Below are 15,810 nucleotides of genomic sequence, written 5' to 3'. Positions count from 1 at the left end.
GTGAACACATGCAGTAATCAAGTGACAACACTACAGATGGACACCACACAAGGTGTATATTGAAAACAAGTATTCTTTATATAGACTTATCACAAGACCACAAACGGCAAAAATCCACAATACTGTGCTCAAAATGCTAGTTTTAGCTTACTTCTGTTCAGTTCTTAAAATGCAACACTTTGAGTCAAAGTACCTTACGATGCGTTACGCTTCCACAAAAAAAGTGTTTCAGCGATGGAAAAGCGGCAAAGTTCTGGGGGGAAAAGAAATAAAGACGTTCAGATCTTCCAGATGCGGCACGCTTCTCTGATGATGCGAGAAGTCTTGATTCGATGCGTCAGCTGCAGCGCAAACCCCTTGTTCCGCCATGTGACGACAACAGCTTCGGCTGCGACACTCTTCTCCGACGTTGCGAGACGGTTCCCCACAATGCGACAACTACAGCGGCGACATTCAAGAATCGATGGCAGCAGCTCCGACAGCAGCACGCTTCTCTGTGGATGTGAGGCGCTTTCCTTGATACGGTGCAATACAACAGCTAGAGCGGCGACATCCACGATACAACGCCAGCAGCAGCGATGGAGACACGCTTCCTCTTCGTTGCGAGACGCTTCTCTCGATGCGGTGCAATACGACAGCTACAGCGCTGATATCCACAATGCAATGGCAGCAGCAGTGACGGCGACACACTTTCTCTGTTTTTTGTGAGATGCTTCTCTCGATGCAGTGCAATACGACAGCTACATCGGCGACATCCACGATGTGACAGCAGCGACGGCGATACGCTTCTTCCTCTTGAGTCGCACTTCCAGCTCCTTGCGACACGCAGTCCCTCAGGAGGCTCAAATCAGCAGCAGGCACTTCCAAAGAAGTCTGCGGAGCTTGTGGTTGAAGTCTGTTGTCCCCGAGTCTTTAGCAGGAGGCAAGCTCTGTTCCAAGCCTTTGGAGATCCTTACAAGTTGATGAAAGCACACAAGGTCCCTTTCTCCTCTCTTTGGCAGTAAGGCAACCACTGCAGGCCAATCCCCCAAGCAGCACTTCAGCTTCTTCTGGTTCAACTCCTCAGCAAAGGTTTCTTCTTGTTTGTCTAAAAGTGATCTCATTTCTTGGGATCGGGGTCCCAATATTTATACCTCAAAATCATTTGTCCTCTGAGGGCAAAGGGGCCTTTGCCCAGTCCAAACCAGTTCTGGAGCACTCTGTTTACATGACTCCTTCTTTCCTTTCACAGTGCAGGGCAGAAACATCAGACGCCCCACAGGAGGTGGAGCCAGCATTGTGTAGGAATGGCACAGCCCTGGAGCACTTTGTTGACATGATTCCTTCTCTTCTTTTAAAGTGCAGGGCAGAGACATCAGCTGCACCCCAGGAGGGGGAGCTGGCATTGTGGAGGGAAGGCACAGCCCTATTCAGGTCCCAGGTGCAACTCCTCCCTCCCATCTAGATGCAGATCTCTCTATTCACCACTGGACTGACTCATTCTGTCTCTTGGAATCCCCAAGCCCTGTAACTCAAACTCCAGACAAGGAATACGCAACCTAGCAAAGGCAGGTTTGGATAGTTAGACAAGAAAATACCTACTTTCTAAAAGTGGTATTTTCAAACACAGAATGTTAAAGCCGACTTCACTAAAAGATGTATTTTATCATTATGAGTTCAGGCATACTACACTCAAATTTCTACCATGTTCCCTGAGTCAGTTAGGATTATAAGATGTAATAATCTAACTGCCCATTCTGGCCTATGGAGAACAGGTTGCCTTGCAACAGTGAAAAACATAAATGGCTGTAATTCCCTATTAGGACATGCCACACACACCAGTGCATGTCCTACCTTATACTTACAATGCACCCTGCCCTTTGGCCTACCATAGGGGTGTCTGATATGAAGAAAAGGGGAGGTTGAGGGACTGGCAAGTGGGTGCACATGCTCAGTCAAAATGGCAGTAAAAGACTGCCCATAGGCTCTGCAATGACAGACCTGAGGCACACGTTTACAGGCCGCTTCTGTGGGTGGCACAACCAGTGCTGCAAGCCCACCAGTCGCATTTGGTTTACAGGCCCTGGGCACTCCTGGTGCACTGTACTAGGGTCTGACAGGTAAACCAAACAAGTCAATCATGGAATCACCAATTTATACATCAATTTATAATAGGGAGCACTTGCACTGTGGCACTGGACAGCGGTGGTACAGTGCCCAAAGCATCTAACACCAGCAAAAACACATGAGGCAACAGCAAAAATGGAAGAGAGACCAACGCCAATGGTGCCAGTTCTAACACGTGTCCCCTCCAGCTGAAATGTGGGGAGAAATACCCTACCTCCTGGGAGTTCTCATCACTAAGGTAGAAAAATCTGGATAGACCATCAGCGATGGCGTGTTCTGTACCAGGGCGGTGTTCTACCGTAAAGTCCATACCGTGTAGGGAAATGTACCACCTCAACAGCTTTGGATTCTCACCCCTCATCTGCATTAACCATCTGAGGGGCCTGTGATCTGTCTGAACACGGAAGTGAGTCCCAAACTGGCATGGTCTCTGATTCTTCAGTGCCCAGACCACAGCAAATGACTCACGTTCAATTGCACTCCACCTCTGTTCCCGTGGACGTAACCACCTACTGATGAAGGCTACTGGTTGATCTAGGCCCTCCTCATTCATCTGTGACAAAACAGCCCCCACACCATGCTCTGAAGCATCTGTCTGAACGATAAACTCTCTGGAGAAGTTGGGTGCCAGGAGCACGGGCGCCATGCACATGGCAGCTTTCAGGGCCTCAAAAGCTTTCTGACAGGTGGCAGTCCAAATCACTTTCTTGGGCTGCTTCCTGGAATTCAGCTCTGTCAAGGGTGCAACAATGTTGCCATTCCCCTTGACAGATCTCCTGTAGTACCCTGTGAGTCCTAAAAAGGCTGTCTGGGTTTTGTTGGGGTTCCCAAGCCAGGAGGATTTCAATCTTGGGTTGTCGGGCGCCACTTGGCTGCTCCCAACCTGGTGTCCCAAGTACACCACGGAAACCTGCCCGATCTGGCACTTACTCACCTTGATCGTGAGGCCTGCCTTCCGCAGTGCCAACAACACCTCCCAGAGGTGGCACAGGTGTTCATCCCAACTGGTGCTGAACACTGCGATGTCATCCAGGTAGGCGGCACAGTCCAACCAACACCTGGTTGACCAACCTCTGAAAGGTGGCAGGGGCATTCTTCATCCTAAAGTGTATAACTCAGAACTGGAAATGCCCATCTGGTGTGGAGAATGCTGACCTCTCCTTTGCCCCATCAGTCAAGGTGATCTGCCAGTACCGAGACGCCAAGTCAAATGTGCTGAGGTACCGTGCAGACCCTAGCTGATCAATGAGCTCATCAGCTCTGGAGATGGGGTACGCATCAGTCTTCGTGACTGAATTGAGCCTCGGTAGTCCACACAGAACCAGATTTCGGGTGTGGCACCCGGCACGGCAGCCTTCGGGACCATGACCACTGGGCTGGCCCAAGGACTGCTAGCGGCCTCAATCACCCCTAACGCAAGCATCTTTGAGACCTCCTCTTTAATGCAAACTCTCACCCTGTCAGTTACCCTGTAAGTTTTGTGCTTCACAGGTAAACTGTCTCCTGTGTCCACATCATGGACGCACCAATCTGTGACACCAGGAACCAGGGAGAACAGATCAGACAACGGTCCCAGCAACTGGCAGCAGTCATTCTGTTGCTCAGGGGTCAGGGTGGAAGAGAGGTTAACACCATCCACTGACCCATCTTGCTCTGTTGCAGACAGGAGGTCAGGAAGAGGCTCAATCTCCTCCTCCATTCCAGCATCAGTTGCTAAGAGCATGCCCACTTTGGACGCCTCCAAATGGGGCTTAAGGCGGTTGACATGCAGGACCCGCAAGGGGTTCCTGGGAGACCGCAAGTCCACCAAGTAGGTAACTGGACTCTTGCGCTCCACAACCTAAAATTGTCCAGTCCACTTATCTTGGAGTGCGCAGGGCTCCACTGGGGCCATGACCCTCACTTTCTGACCAGCCTGAAGCTCCACCAGAGTGGCATTCTGGTCATACCATCGCTTCATCTCCACTGAGCTGGCTTCCAGATTCGCCTGAGTGATTTGTCAGAAACACCGAGTCTGGTTCATGAAGGCCAGCATGTAGCTATATACATCCTGGGGAGGTTTCCTGGGAGATTAATCCCAGCCTTCCTTGACCAGACACAGAGGTCCTCTGACTGGGTGTCCATAGAGAAGCTCAAAGGGACTGAACCCTAGAGATTTTGTGTCACCTCGCGGTATGTAAACAGCAGGCATGGTGAGAGGACTTCCCACTTAAGCCTCATAGGTTCCTCAAGACCCATGATCATGTCCTTTAGGGTTCGGTTGAATCTTTGAACCAACCCATTTCTTTGGGGGTGGTAAGGAGTGGTGAACTTGTAAGTTACCCCACACTCCTGCCACAGGGACTTCATATACTTGTAAATGAAGGTGGTTCCCCGTTCAGACACTACCTCCTGAGGGAATACCACTAGGGAGAAAATTCTCATCAGTGCTAGTCCCACCATGGGGGTCATCACTGTCGTCAGACCCGGTTGGCATGGTCCACCAAAGACCAGGATGAACCTGTTGCCCATGGCTGTCTTGGGGTCCAGTGGCCCCAAAATGTCAATACCCAAACACTCAAAGGGGGTGCTGACCACAGGGAATGGCTGAAGAGGAGCCTTCCGCTTCCTCCCACTCTTTCCACTTGCCTGGCAAGTCTGACATGTCCTGCAATGGTGTCAAATTCTTACGCATTTGGGGCCACTGAAAGTGGGTGACAAGCCTCTCAAAGGTCTTGTCCTGCCCCAAATGTCCTGCCAATGGCACATCATGAGCCAGCCCCAGTAGGAAGGCTCTGAAGCTCTGGGGTACCACCAGCACACGGGCTGACCCAGGATCAACAACCTGAGGCTTACTGATCAACTGCTGCCTGGCTTGCAGCCTGTTGCCGCAAACCCTCAAGAGAAGGGCATTCTCTCTGATCCTGGCAGAATTCTTCCCTGGAGGGGCCTCCTTCCTGCTGCCAATGGGTCAGCTCAGGCAGGTCCCCTAGTTCAGCTACCTGTTCCCCGGAAGGCTCCGGGCATCCCCCCTAGGGTCTACCTCCTCCTGGGCCGTGGGAACTTCGGGGGCCGGTTTCCTGCACCCTCTCCCCTTCTCTGTAAGGCAGGTTCCTGGGTCTCCCTCTCAGGCTCCAGGTCTTCTTGAGCACCCCTACGGGCTGCCATTGACCGGGTGGTCACACACGCCCAGTCAGACAGACCCACCATCTCCAAGTGAGTACTCCGCTCTACCTTTCCCCAAGGTGAGATTTCCAAATCGTTCCCCAACAAACAGTCAACAGGCATGGCAGGCCCCACAGCTACTGAAAAGTACCAAGAGACCCCCCCCCCACCCCACTCAAAGGGAACCTGAGCCATTGAATAATGGCTCTCTGTGTTGTCGGCCGCAACAACTTTGCAAAATGCAAAAGGGACAATCTGCTCTTGAGACACCAGGTGACACTTGACAGCTGTCACACTGGCTCCTGTATCTCCAAGAGCCTCCACCTTGTGGCCATTGATGGTCGCCCACTGCTCATATTTCTTAGTGTTGTTGAGCAGCCGGGTCCCTGGGACCACCTCACACTCTCTTAAAGAGACAAGGAACATCTCTGCGGGACCCACCCACCTTGGACAGCAATCTCCTCCCCCAAGGCTACACTTGCCATCTGCCGGGGCGGAGCACCAGTGGGTGCTGCTTTTCCAAATAGGCTGCACCTGGGGTCATTCATCAAATGACCCAGGTCCCCACCTTTGTAACATTTCAGGGGTCCCTGGTGAACAGGATTACCTGTCAGGCCCCTTTATTATTCTCAGGGGAAGGCTGGGAACCTTTCCCTTGGTTCCCTTGGGGACTACTTTGGGGACCTTTATGGAACTCCTTCGGTTTACCCTTGTCCCCCCCATTCTTTTGCTGGGGACCCGGCCCACCCTTGGCTGAGTCTCCCCTGTGACCCTTGTGGACCCGGGTGCTCACCCAGCAGTCCCCCTCCTCAGCAAGCTTCCTAGGGTTAGTCTGCTTGCTATCAATCAGGTGCTGGTGCAGCTCTGGAAAACAATTACTGGACAAGTGCTCCAATGCAATCAAATCAAGAAGCCCCTGAAAATCATTAACTTTGCTGCCCTTCACTCAACCATCCAATGCACTGCAAAAGAAAGTGACATATTCCACCCAGGTACTACTGTCTATCTTCTTGCAATTCCTGAATCTCTTCATATATAGTTCAGGAGTCAAACCATACCTAGACATTAATGCATCCTTCAAGTGGTTATAAGTATTGTGGACTTCAGAAGGCAAGTCTAACAGTATGTCCCACCCCTCACTAAGGAGCCGCCCCACAACCCCACTCCCCAATCTCTCTCAGGGCCCCTGTGGGAAGACATGGCTACCTCATAGAATCTGAACCACTGCCCAATATCATCATTCTTATAAAATTCCTTTACCACATCCTTGGGGATATACACTCTAGTTTCCACAGGCACTGACGGTGCGATGCCACCAGAGGGAGTAATCTCTAAGCTCCTGGCCTTTAAATCCAACTCCCTCAAGACCTTGTCATGTTCAAACTGCAATCTCTTTTCCTCTAGGGACAATTTCTTACTTTATAACTCCAGTTGCTCATTCAATTTGATTTTGGCTATCTCCATTTCATGCCTTCTGCATCTCTCTCCGTCCTCCAGCTCCTCTGGAGACAGACTTTTGCCAGAAAAACTGCTACCTGTGGGGGAAGGTGCTCTCCTTCCTCCTGGACTCACTGGCCCTTCCAGCTGCACATCTGCATTCTCATCCCCATCCTCATTCTCAGGGATCTTCCTAGCTTCTAACCAGGCCCTCAGCGCCTTATATAACCCTTCCTTCTTGGCGAACCCAATAAAGGAAACATTGAATCTCTTGCAGAAGTGCTTAAGCTGCTTTACTGTGTAGCTTTCCAGCCTCTCCTCTTCCCAATCTCCATCAACATAGGCTATGGATTCTGCTCTCTCCATCATGGTTAAACATGACAGTTCTCAAAAGTAGAAAATCCCCAAAAAGAAATCTACCAAAAAGTATGTGGTTGCGTTTTGGTCTGCACTCACTAGTAGTGTTCACCAATCACTGTACATGAGTCACAACGACAACAGCTTCGGCTGCAACACTCTTCTCCCACGTTGCGAGACGCTTCCGCACAATGCGACAACTACAGTGGCTACATTCAAGATTCGACGGCAGCAGCTCCGATGGCGGGACACTTCTCCGTGGAGGTGAGGCGCTTTTCTTGATGCGGTGCAATACTACAGCTACAGCGGTGACATCCACGATGCGACGGCAGCAGCAGCGATGGCGACACGCTTTCTCTTCATTGCGGGATGCTTCTCTTGATGCGGTGCAATACTACAGCTACAGCGGTGACATCCACGATGCAACAGCAGCAGCAGCGATGGCGACACGCTTTCTCTTCATTGCGGGATGCTTCTCTTGATGCGGTGCAATACTACAGCTACAGCGGTGACATCCACGATGCAACAGCAGCAGCAGCGATGGCGACACGCTTTCTCTTCATTGCGGGATGCTTCTCTTGATGCGGTGCCATACTACAGCTACAGCGGTGACATCCACGATGCAACAGCAGCAGCAGCGATGGCGACACGCTTTCTCTTCATTGCGGGATGCTTCTCTTGATGCTGTGCAATGCGACAGCTACAACGGCGACATCCACAATGCGACGGCAGCAGCAGTGACGGTGATAGGCTTCTTCCGCTTGAGTAGCACTTCCAGCTCCTTGCAACACACAGTCCCTCAGGAGGCTTAAAACATCAGCAGGCACTTCCAAAGAAGTCTGGGGAGCTGGGGGTTGAAGTCTGTTGTCCATGAGTCTTCAGCAGGAGACAACCTCTGTTCCAAACCCTTGGAGATCCTTCCAAGTTGATGAAAGGACACAAAGTCCCTTTCTCCTCTCTTTGGCAGTCAGGAAACCACTGCAGGCCAATCCCCCAAGCATCACTTCAGCTTAGGGATAGTCTCTCCTCAGTTTCTCTGGTTCCACTCCTCAGAAAAGGTTTCTTCTTGTTTGCCCAAAAGTAATCTAATTTCTTGGGATCAGGGTCCCAATAGTTATACCTCAAAATCCTTTGTCCTCTGAGGGCACTCTGTTTATATGACTCCTTCTTTCCTTTCACAGTGCAGGGCAGAAACATCAGACGCCCCATAGGATGTGGAGCCAGCATTGTGGAGGAAAGGCACAGCCCTGGAGCACTTTGTTGACATGATTCCTTCTCTTCTTTCACAGTGCAGGGCAGAGACATCAGCCGCACCCCAGGAGGTGGAGCCGGCATTGTGGAGGGCAGGCGCAGCCCTATTCAGGTCCCAGGTGCAACTCCACCCTCCTATCTAGATGCAGATCTCTCTATTCACCACTGAGCTGACTCATTCTGTTCTTGGAATCCCCCAGCCCTGTCACTCAAACTCCAGACAAGGAATACACAACCTAGCAGAGGCAGGCTTGGATAGCTAGACAATGTTATGTTATGTTAAAAATTCTTGTATAGCGCCCCTACACCAGGGCGGTTTCATAGCGCTGGTAAGGCAGAGATAAGGTGGCAGGAAACTAAGAATTAGATGTTATATCATTCGGTAAACAGATGAGTTTTAAGCAGTTTTTGAGACTGTACGTAGGAGGTAAGTTGATCTCATCACCACCGGGAGCGAGTTGAGGCGCTAGGACAGCAAATCTTAGGCCTCCGTGCTTATTGCGCTTAAAACGGGGAGAGGTCAATATGTTCAGATGACTGGAGCGAAGAGCCGGGGAGGGAATATATCTTTGAATTTTGGATGAGGTAAAGGCAGGGCTGTTGCCATGGAGGGCTTTGAAGATGGTACATCCTAGCTTGAAATCGCATCTTTTGGCCACAGGCAAGGCAGGATTCCCCACAAGGAGCTCTTAGCGGTGCCACCAACCCTAGGCAAAGCACCCTTCCTCGGCTAGCAGCTGCGAGCGGAGGGAACATCAGCAGCGCCAGAAGGCGGTGAGAGTGCAGGGCGCCATCTCCGATGTCCCGGGAGGCAAACGCCGACTCCAGGGAATCTCCGGTGTGGTATCTCCTCACCTATGCAGTCCAGGCCCGGAGTCACGGCTCAGCAGCACCTCCCACTGCAGGGCTCGTCTCCCAGAGTGGTCGCCTATACGGTCTCCCGGGAGGCACCAGCCCTTCCCTTCTGTCAGTCACAACCAGCAGCACCAGGATGCAGCGGGGTGAGAAGTTCTTCCACCTGGCCCCCAGCATCCAGGGGGCTTTGAGGGATAGCTGCTGATTCCAGGGGCTGCTCTGTCATGGTACCCCCTCACCCGCACACTTCAGGTCCGGGCTCACGGATCAGCAGCCCTTCACGCAGCTGGCCCATCCCCCCCAAAATGGCAGCGGGGCAATCTTCAAGAGAAGCCTCTGGGGCTCTCCGGCTGTCGGGCACAACCGAGTCTCCTCCGAGCGGGCAGAAACTCCCCACAGTGCCACTGCTTGTAGGCAAAGCTCCATGCCCCGGTTAACAGAACCGGTGGCAGGGAACAACAGCAATAACGGGACACGGTGTAGCGGAGACCCAGAGTCATGCGACTCACTCCATCCGCGTCTTTGCTACGCCCCCCCATCCACCACCTATTTTGGCCTGGTCCCGCTCTGTCCTCAACTGGGTGAGGGCTGAGGGTGTGTCCCTTTTCAGGGAAGACACCCTGGGGCTACGCAAAATCCCTATCTCAGATAACTGGAACTTACTTCTCACAACGCTTAAAGCAAATTTACACCTTGATTCGGAATCAAATAATTCGTAGCATGTGGAACTGGCAACGTGCTGAATGGAGAGGTTGGATACTACCGCTCTGAGTTAGGCGGGATGTCCTGGTCCATGCAGCAACACATGAGCAAAGTAATGTAATAACTGGGAAATGTTGGTCATGGAATAATACATATATATGTAATGTTCATATCGGGAATGAAGCCTTAAGTACTGCTATGCCTGAAGTTAATTAGGTTGTTAGTTTTGTAAATTTACTGATCTTTTAAATTCTGCCAGGTATTGGCAATGTATATGCTGGATATTATAGTATATAATGAGGAATTTCTAATCAGTTGGATATTCGTAAGATGAACGAGTAGAGAATATTTGATATAATGGGACCATCTGTTACACATGTGTGGGGTGTTATGAACATTTGTGCTGTGCACTGGGCCTTCATGGAAGCCGTCCAGTCAATGACCTGTACAATTTCCTCATCACTGATGTCAGAATCAAGCAATTTTGCTTGATCACTTGACAGCACTGTGAGGGCAACTCCAGTCAGAGACACCTGCTCTGTGGCAGCATGAACTTGTGCCGACGAGGAGTAGAGAGCCTCGTAGAAGGTGGTAAAGTCTTGAAGAATGTCAAGTGGTTCGGTAAAAAGCACATCATGAGCAGATCTAAGGGCAGTATCATTGTACGCGACTGCGCCTGACACAGCTGTGCAGCCAACAACAGGCCAGCTCCCCCCATCTCATAGTGCAGCTGCCACAAGCCAAAGTGCACCTACTACTCTTGTGTGGTGTAATGGGACTTCAGATCATTCTTGGCCCCAAGCATCTCCTTGAGAAGAGCAGGGGTCAGCAATGCATTATACATCTGAGCCAGGTGAAGCAAGAGGTCAGTCAACCAATGCTGTTATGCCTCACAGTGGCACTTATAGGCAGCCACATCTTTCATCGAATTACCTCTCGAAGGCCTTCCTGCCCTTTCACAGCACCTGTGCATAGGAGATGGACCCAGCGTTCTCCTCCAAGTACTGGCTCAGATATTGGCACCATCTGTGCTTGTCTTTAGGGGCTTTATACCATGCTGTATACATTCGCCAACGGGCCTGAGGGGTTTTCAACAATCGGAGATTATGGTTGAGTAGCACAATTTCATGATCAGTGTCAGAGGTACTGTTTGGGAGGATCAAGGTGTCAACGTTTACAATGGATGCAGGAGGTGAAGGTATAGTCCGCGTCCCTCAGGTGCGTCAATCGCCCTGGATCCATCAAGGCACGATCATCAATAATGTGATAGAGGATGAACCGGTCTCGGGCTGCCTGGTCATATGGTTTCTGGACTTGTCAAGGTACCATATTCCAGCACCCCCCTCATGAATACCCCGGCTGTCCCAAAGGAGAGCAGGAGTTTGTTCAGCCGCCGGGGCATAGATAGAGCCCACACACAAAGACTCATTGAACATCTGAACCTTGGCAACAATATATCTGTCCAGTGGGGTCCCTCCATGTCCGCAGTGTGCAAACCTCCAGGGAATTGTGAAATAGGATGTCCAACCCACTCTCCCCATGTTCCAAAGGAGTAGATGGGTGTGTACGGATAGTCTGGATCCTGCTAGCATGTACTCATTCAAACCCAGCAAATGTAGCCGCCCACGTCCTAAGGCTTGCAGTTACGAGCAGGGGCGCCATCTGTTTCCAATTATTGTGCCCAGACGCGGGAGCGATAATTGGAAACAGATGGCCTTCTGCTCGCTCTCCCATGCGTGTGCGCGTACCACTCACGGGCTCCGGCGTTTGTCTGGGCTATCTTTAGTCTTTTAGCCCCTTCCTTGTCCTGGTTTTGTTGATTAATCCTTACTGGCACGTTCACAGACTACAGAGAACCGGTACGGGTGTGTCTGAAGTGATCAACTTCCTTCCTATGTAAATTTGACCAATGCATGCGTGTTTCTGTTGTCTGACTGTTTACTATTTTATCGGTCTCATTGTTTGCCTCAGGCACTTATGTTTTACCATCCAGATTGCACTTCTGTTTTCTTCTGTCTATTGAAAGCCACACATTTCCAGTCTGGTCAAACTTTCTGCCCCTTCTGATTCTTACTGATTTAGAGTTCATTCAGTCTTAGCACTCTACCTTCCTTTTTCTGCCCATTAAAGCTCTCCCAGTCACTTAGTACAAAGTCTCTTTCTCTGCGACTCTCTGACCCCCGTCTCTCACATTTATTTGTTTCATATCTTTGCACGTCATCCTACCTTCACATTTCCAAAGCACCACGAACTTTGGAACGTCATCTTCGTTTGCTGTCATTCACAAAAATGCCATCCCTTACACATAATGTCCCCAGTTAAAGGCATAGTACTGCTTGTCTTAACAAACCCAATACAAAATACCACAGAGGACAGACTGCCTTTACTTTGCCTCAAAGGCACATAACTTCAGGTAAAAACACTGTGCCTCAATCCAACCCAGAGGGAAGGCTACATTGTGCCGCACGTATTGGAACATTAATACACACACTGTCCCAAACACCACCAAACAAAACTACCCACAAGAAAAGACACTTTCCTATCCCCACTGAAAAGGATCCAAGCCCGGCACCCGCCTCTGCCTAACACCGCCTGCCCACAGACTGCACGCCAACTCTACGCTGTGCTTTCTTTACACTGTCCTACAGTAAAGCCATTCTAAATATATCACAGCAAAACATGACACATTGCCTTGAGCCAGCTTGTTTTGACAGCTTTACGAGAGAGCTACATTAATACGAGTAGCTGCCCTCTACCTACGCGGACCGTCCAGGCATTTGGTCTACTGGCCGTAGATCGTTGTTGATCTTCAAACCAATGTCATTTCCTGCAATTGTAGCACTTCCGAGTAGCCTGGGAGGGGGCGGTAATACCACAGTGTAAGATTACCTCAGATTGGAGCACCGGGAGGACTTTAGCCAATCCTAGTACTCCGTACAGAATTCTAAAGTGCTGATTGGCTATGGAATACATACTTGCTTCTTTCTGAGCCTCACTACACCAGTGGGCAGGAGCAGCTTGCCCGGTTGGTGTGGACTGAGCCTGGTTAGTGTGGATCACCTGAGTAGTTAATCATGGGTAGTGACAGCTTGTGTTTGACCGTGTTGGCACATGTCGTCCTGCATGAGTGCAAAGGGAGGGCAAGGGGTCAGTGGCGAGTAGAGCTGTAGGGTGATCGATGCTGCTGACCGTGTTCCTGATTTCTAGTTTTCCAGTGTTACCACCATCGACCTAGTCACCTGGCACTCATACCAGATCTGTATTTTCCAGTCTTCTTACTCTCTCTCCTATTGCCTGTCTTTCTGCCTCCTACCACCCTCTGACATTCACTCTATTTCGTTCTCTGCCACGCTTAAGAACGTGCTTAAATCAGTGAAGATGATCTTATCTTTTTACTTATTAGGTTGTCCTTTTGTCCTACTTCTAAAGCACCACAAGCTGTGGCCCGTCTTCCTGCAATTCACCTAAGTTAAAAGCAGAGAGCCCCTATTTTTCCCCCTTCCACATTCCCATCAACTGACTATGATCAACCAGTGCATCTGCAGCCATCTTTCCACCACCCCTTCTGTACTTGCTGTTTTAAACGATCCATTGCTTTTGAACCCCCCAGCCCCTCGTGACCCACCACGTCCTGCTCCCTGCCTCCTTTCCCATTGTTTGGCCATAAAAGGACAGTTTATGGCCTTGTAGCCATGTGGTGACCTCTCGACCTCTCTGAAAGTGGTGCGCCTGTATTCATGTCTGTGCCACAGATCCAGATTTTTTTTTTTTTATAAAGTGTAGTGGGGCTGAGCTTTACATTCACACAGTGTTAAGTTGGCATGGGCTTATTAGAGATTTAAACACCATTTTACTTTCCTGCTCTGCTTTGCACACAACACTCACTTGCGCTATTTTTTAGAGAAGGCTGAGTATTTTGCTTCACATGAGAATAACTTGTTATGCTACATTTCTAGACTGCTTCGTTAGTTTAGTCTGTACAGTGAGAGCCTGGGCCGTCAAGGTTATCTTGGACACTGTGTCTGGGGTTCGAAGTGATCAGCGCACGTTCTAGCCATAACACACATGCAGCTGTGGCCACCTCTGATACTTGCGTGTTTAATAATGCACTGTGCAGGCATGATCAGACACACTTGGAGAACATTTGTTAGCTGAGAGCTTGTGCCGAACTCTATGTGATCCACTTCTGCTAAGTACCAGAGGTATGGGGCCGCCCATATAATCCTATGAGACCTTCTGTAGTTATAAACTAACCTACTAACTAGGGAGGGGGAAATATAGGTATATTTAAAACCTGTTTCCCTTCAGCATTATAACACGCTTTCCCCCTTTGTATTCTATAGAATAGTAACTATGCTGACAACCTTGTTTCTGATAATATGTTTGCTTGTATTATCTAAGGTACTGCGCATGAGATCAGGCGTTAGAAATAAAAATGTCAAACTTGCTTGTGTCTCTATTTTACTCCATGTTTTGGACTGGTATGAGAGTGTTACGAAAGAGTGCTCCTGTTTTCCACCGTACCTGAGGAAAAGTCACATGTTCTGGGTTGACTAATCATTGGTGTTTTTGCTATAGGACGAAGAACCAATGAGTCACTGATGCTAGTCTGGTAGGGGGTTTGGATACTAAGGTGAGTTTTGGCACACCCTAATTCACTGAGGTCCTACGTCTCTGTGCACAGTTCTGTGTAGGAGCAGAATCCCTGCAACAAAAGTACACAATATATAATTTAAACCTGAAAATCCAAGCACACGTAACAAAATAGTAAAAGAATTGCCAACACTCTTTGTTTACCGACATTGCTTACATTTCCAGACAGTGACTTTGCCTATCTATGTACGTACGGAGGCAAAACAGGTTTGAGGTTTACTTTATTGTACAGTTAATTAAAACTCACACTATAAAATGTAATGTCATTAAAAATCGTTATAACGTTAGATACACATACATTATTAAAGGAAAAAGATGTTTAAAATCGTATTAAATTATCATTCTCAGTAAAATATCTATGGTCCACATGTAAGATTTTAAAAAGACTGTCTCGATGTACTGTGCCTGCTTTAACTTGGCGGGTCCTTGGGAGACTATGTCTTGGTTAACAAGTTATTACACTTTATTAGTCACTTGCCATATGAATAGTTCATAAGTCTTGTGGACACCATATCAAAAAACTTTGTCAGTCTACAGTTTAGTTGGACTTCTTCAGGTTTGAAGCATATCATCACAGCTTGCCTGCAGCTTGCAACTCCTTTCTGATTCCAGAGTGATCAAAGTAGGGCGCGCCTTATGTCCATCCGATTTGGGCAGATGCATATTATATGGATTAAATCCTCATTCCCCGATTTGCAAAGACGGCAAAGATGATTGTCTGGCCTCCTTTTCCATGGTGCCAAGTGAGGTAGAATTGGTATAATTCCAAAACGCAGGTTTAAAAATGTATCTTTTGTCTTCCGCGTGAGACCCATTTTCAGATATTCGAGCGGTTTTAGGGCGTTATAATCTTTCAGCACAGCCCATCCATGTGCCCTTTTGGCCAAGGTTTCTTTGTCTTCAATAGACGATATCAGTTTAGTGACTTTTGTTACCGCCTTTTTGAAATTCTTATTGGTGGTTGAGCACTCCCAGGGGCTAGTTAAGTCCAGATACTCCAATGAGTTTAAGAGGTATTTTTTTGCAGGTGAGTTAGGTCGTATTGACAGTTCCGTCCATAGGTGAGCGTTTAGGGTTCCTTGTTCAGCGCCTTTGATTTTGCGCCAGCATTTTATGTAGGCACTCCTTCTCTCCACCGTTTGTTTTTGGATACCAAATTCAAGGCGAATTTGGGCAGGAGACACATAGTTTGGCAAACGGAAGATTGCTCTGTATGCTCTGCTGATTGTTTTGTCAAGAGCGTTAGCGTCTTTTCCTTGCATGGATTCACTTCCGTATGTAAGCATAGGTTGTAGACGTGCTCTA

At 49.2% G+C, this 15,810-nt stretch overlaps 1 protein-coding gene across 1 annotated transcript in view; it reads right to left on the bottom strand.

The window, feature by feature from the left end:
• LOC144804691 (uncharacterized) overlaps positions 1-15,810 on the bottom strand; it is a 211,245-nt gene that overhangs the window by 23,744 nt on the left and 171,691 nt on the right. Inside the window, exon 6 of the mRNA XM_078671925.1 lies at positions 6,823-7,073. Within this exon, the coding sequence (XP_078528051.1) occupies positions 6,823-7,073 (251 nt within the window). The remainder of the gene's footprint in view (positions 1-6,822; positions 7,074-15,810) is intronic.

Source organism: Lissotriton helveticus, chromosome 1_2, assembly GCF_964261635.1.
Source record: "Lissotriton helveticus chromosome 1_2, aLisHel1.1, whole genome shotgun sequence".
Taxonomy (NCBI): domain Eukaryota; kingdom Metazoa; phylum Chordata; class Amphibia; order Caudata; family Salamandridae; genus Lissotriton; species Lissotriton helveticus.
Note: the sequence above shows the minus strand (reverse complement) of the source record. Positions and strands in the feature narration are given on the sequence as shown.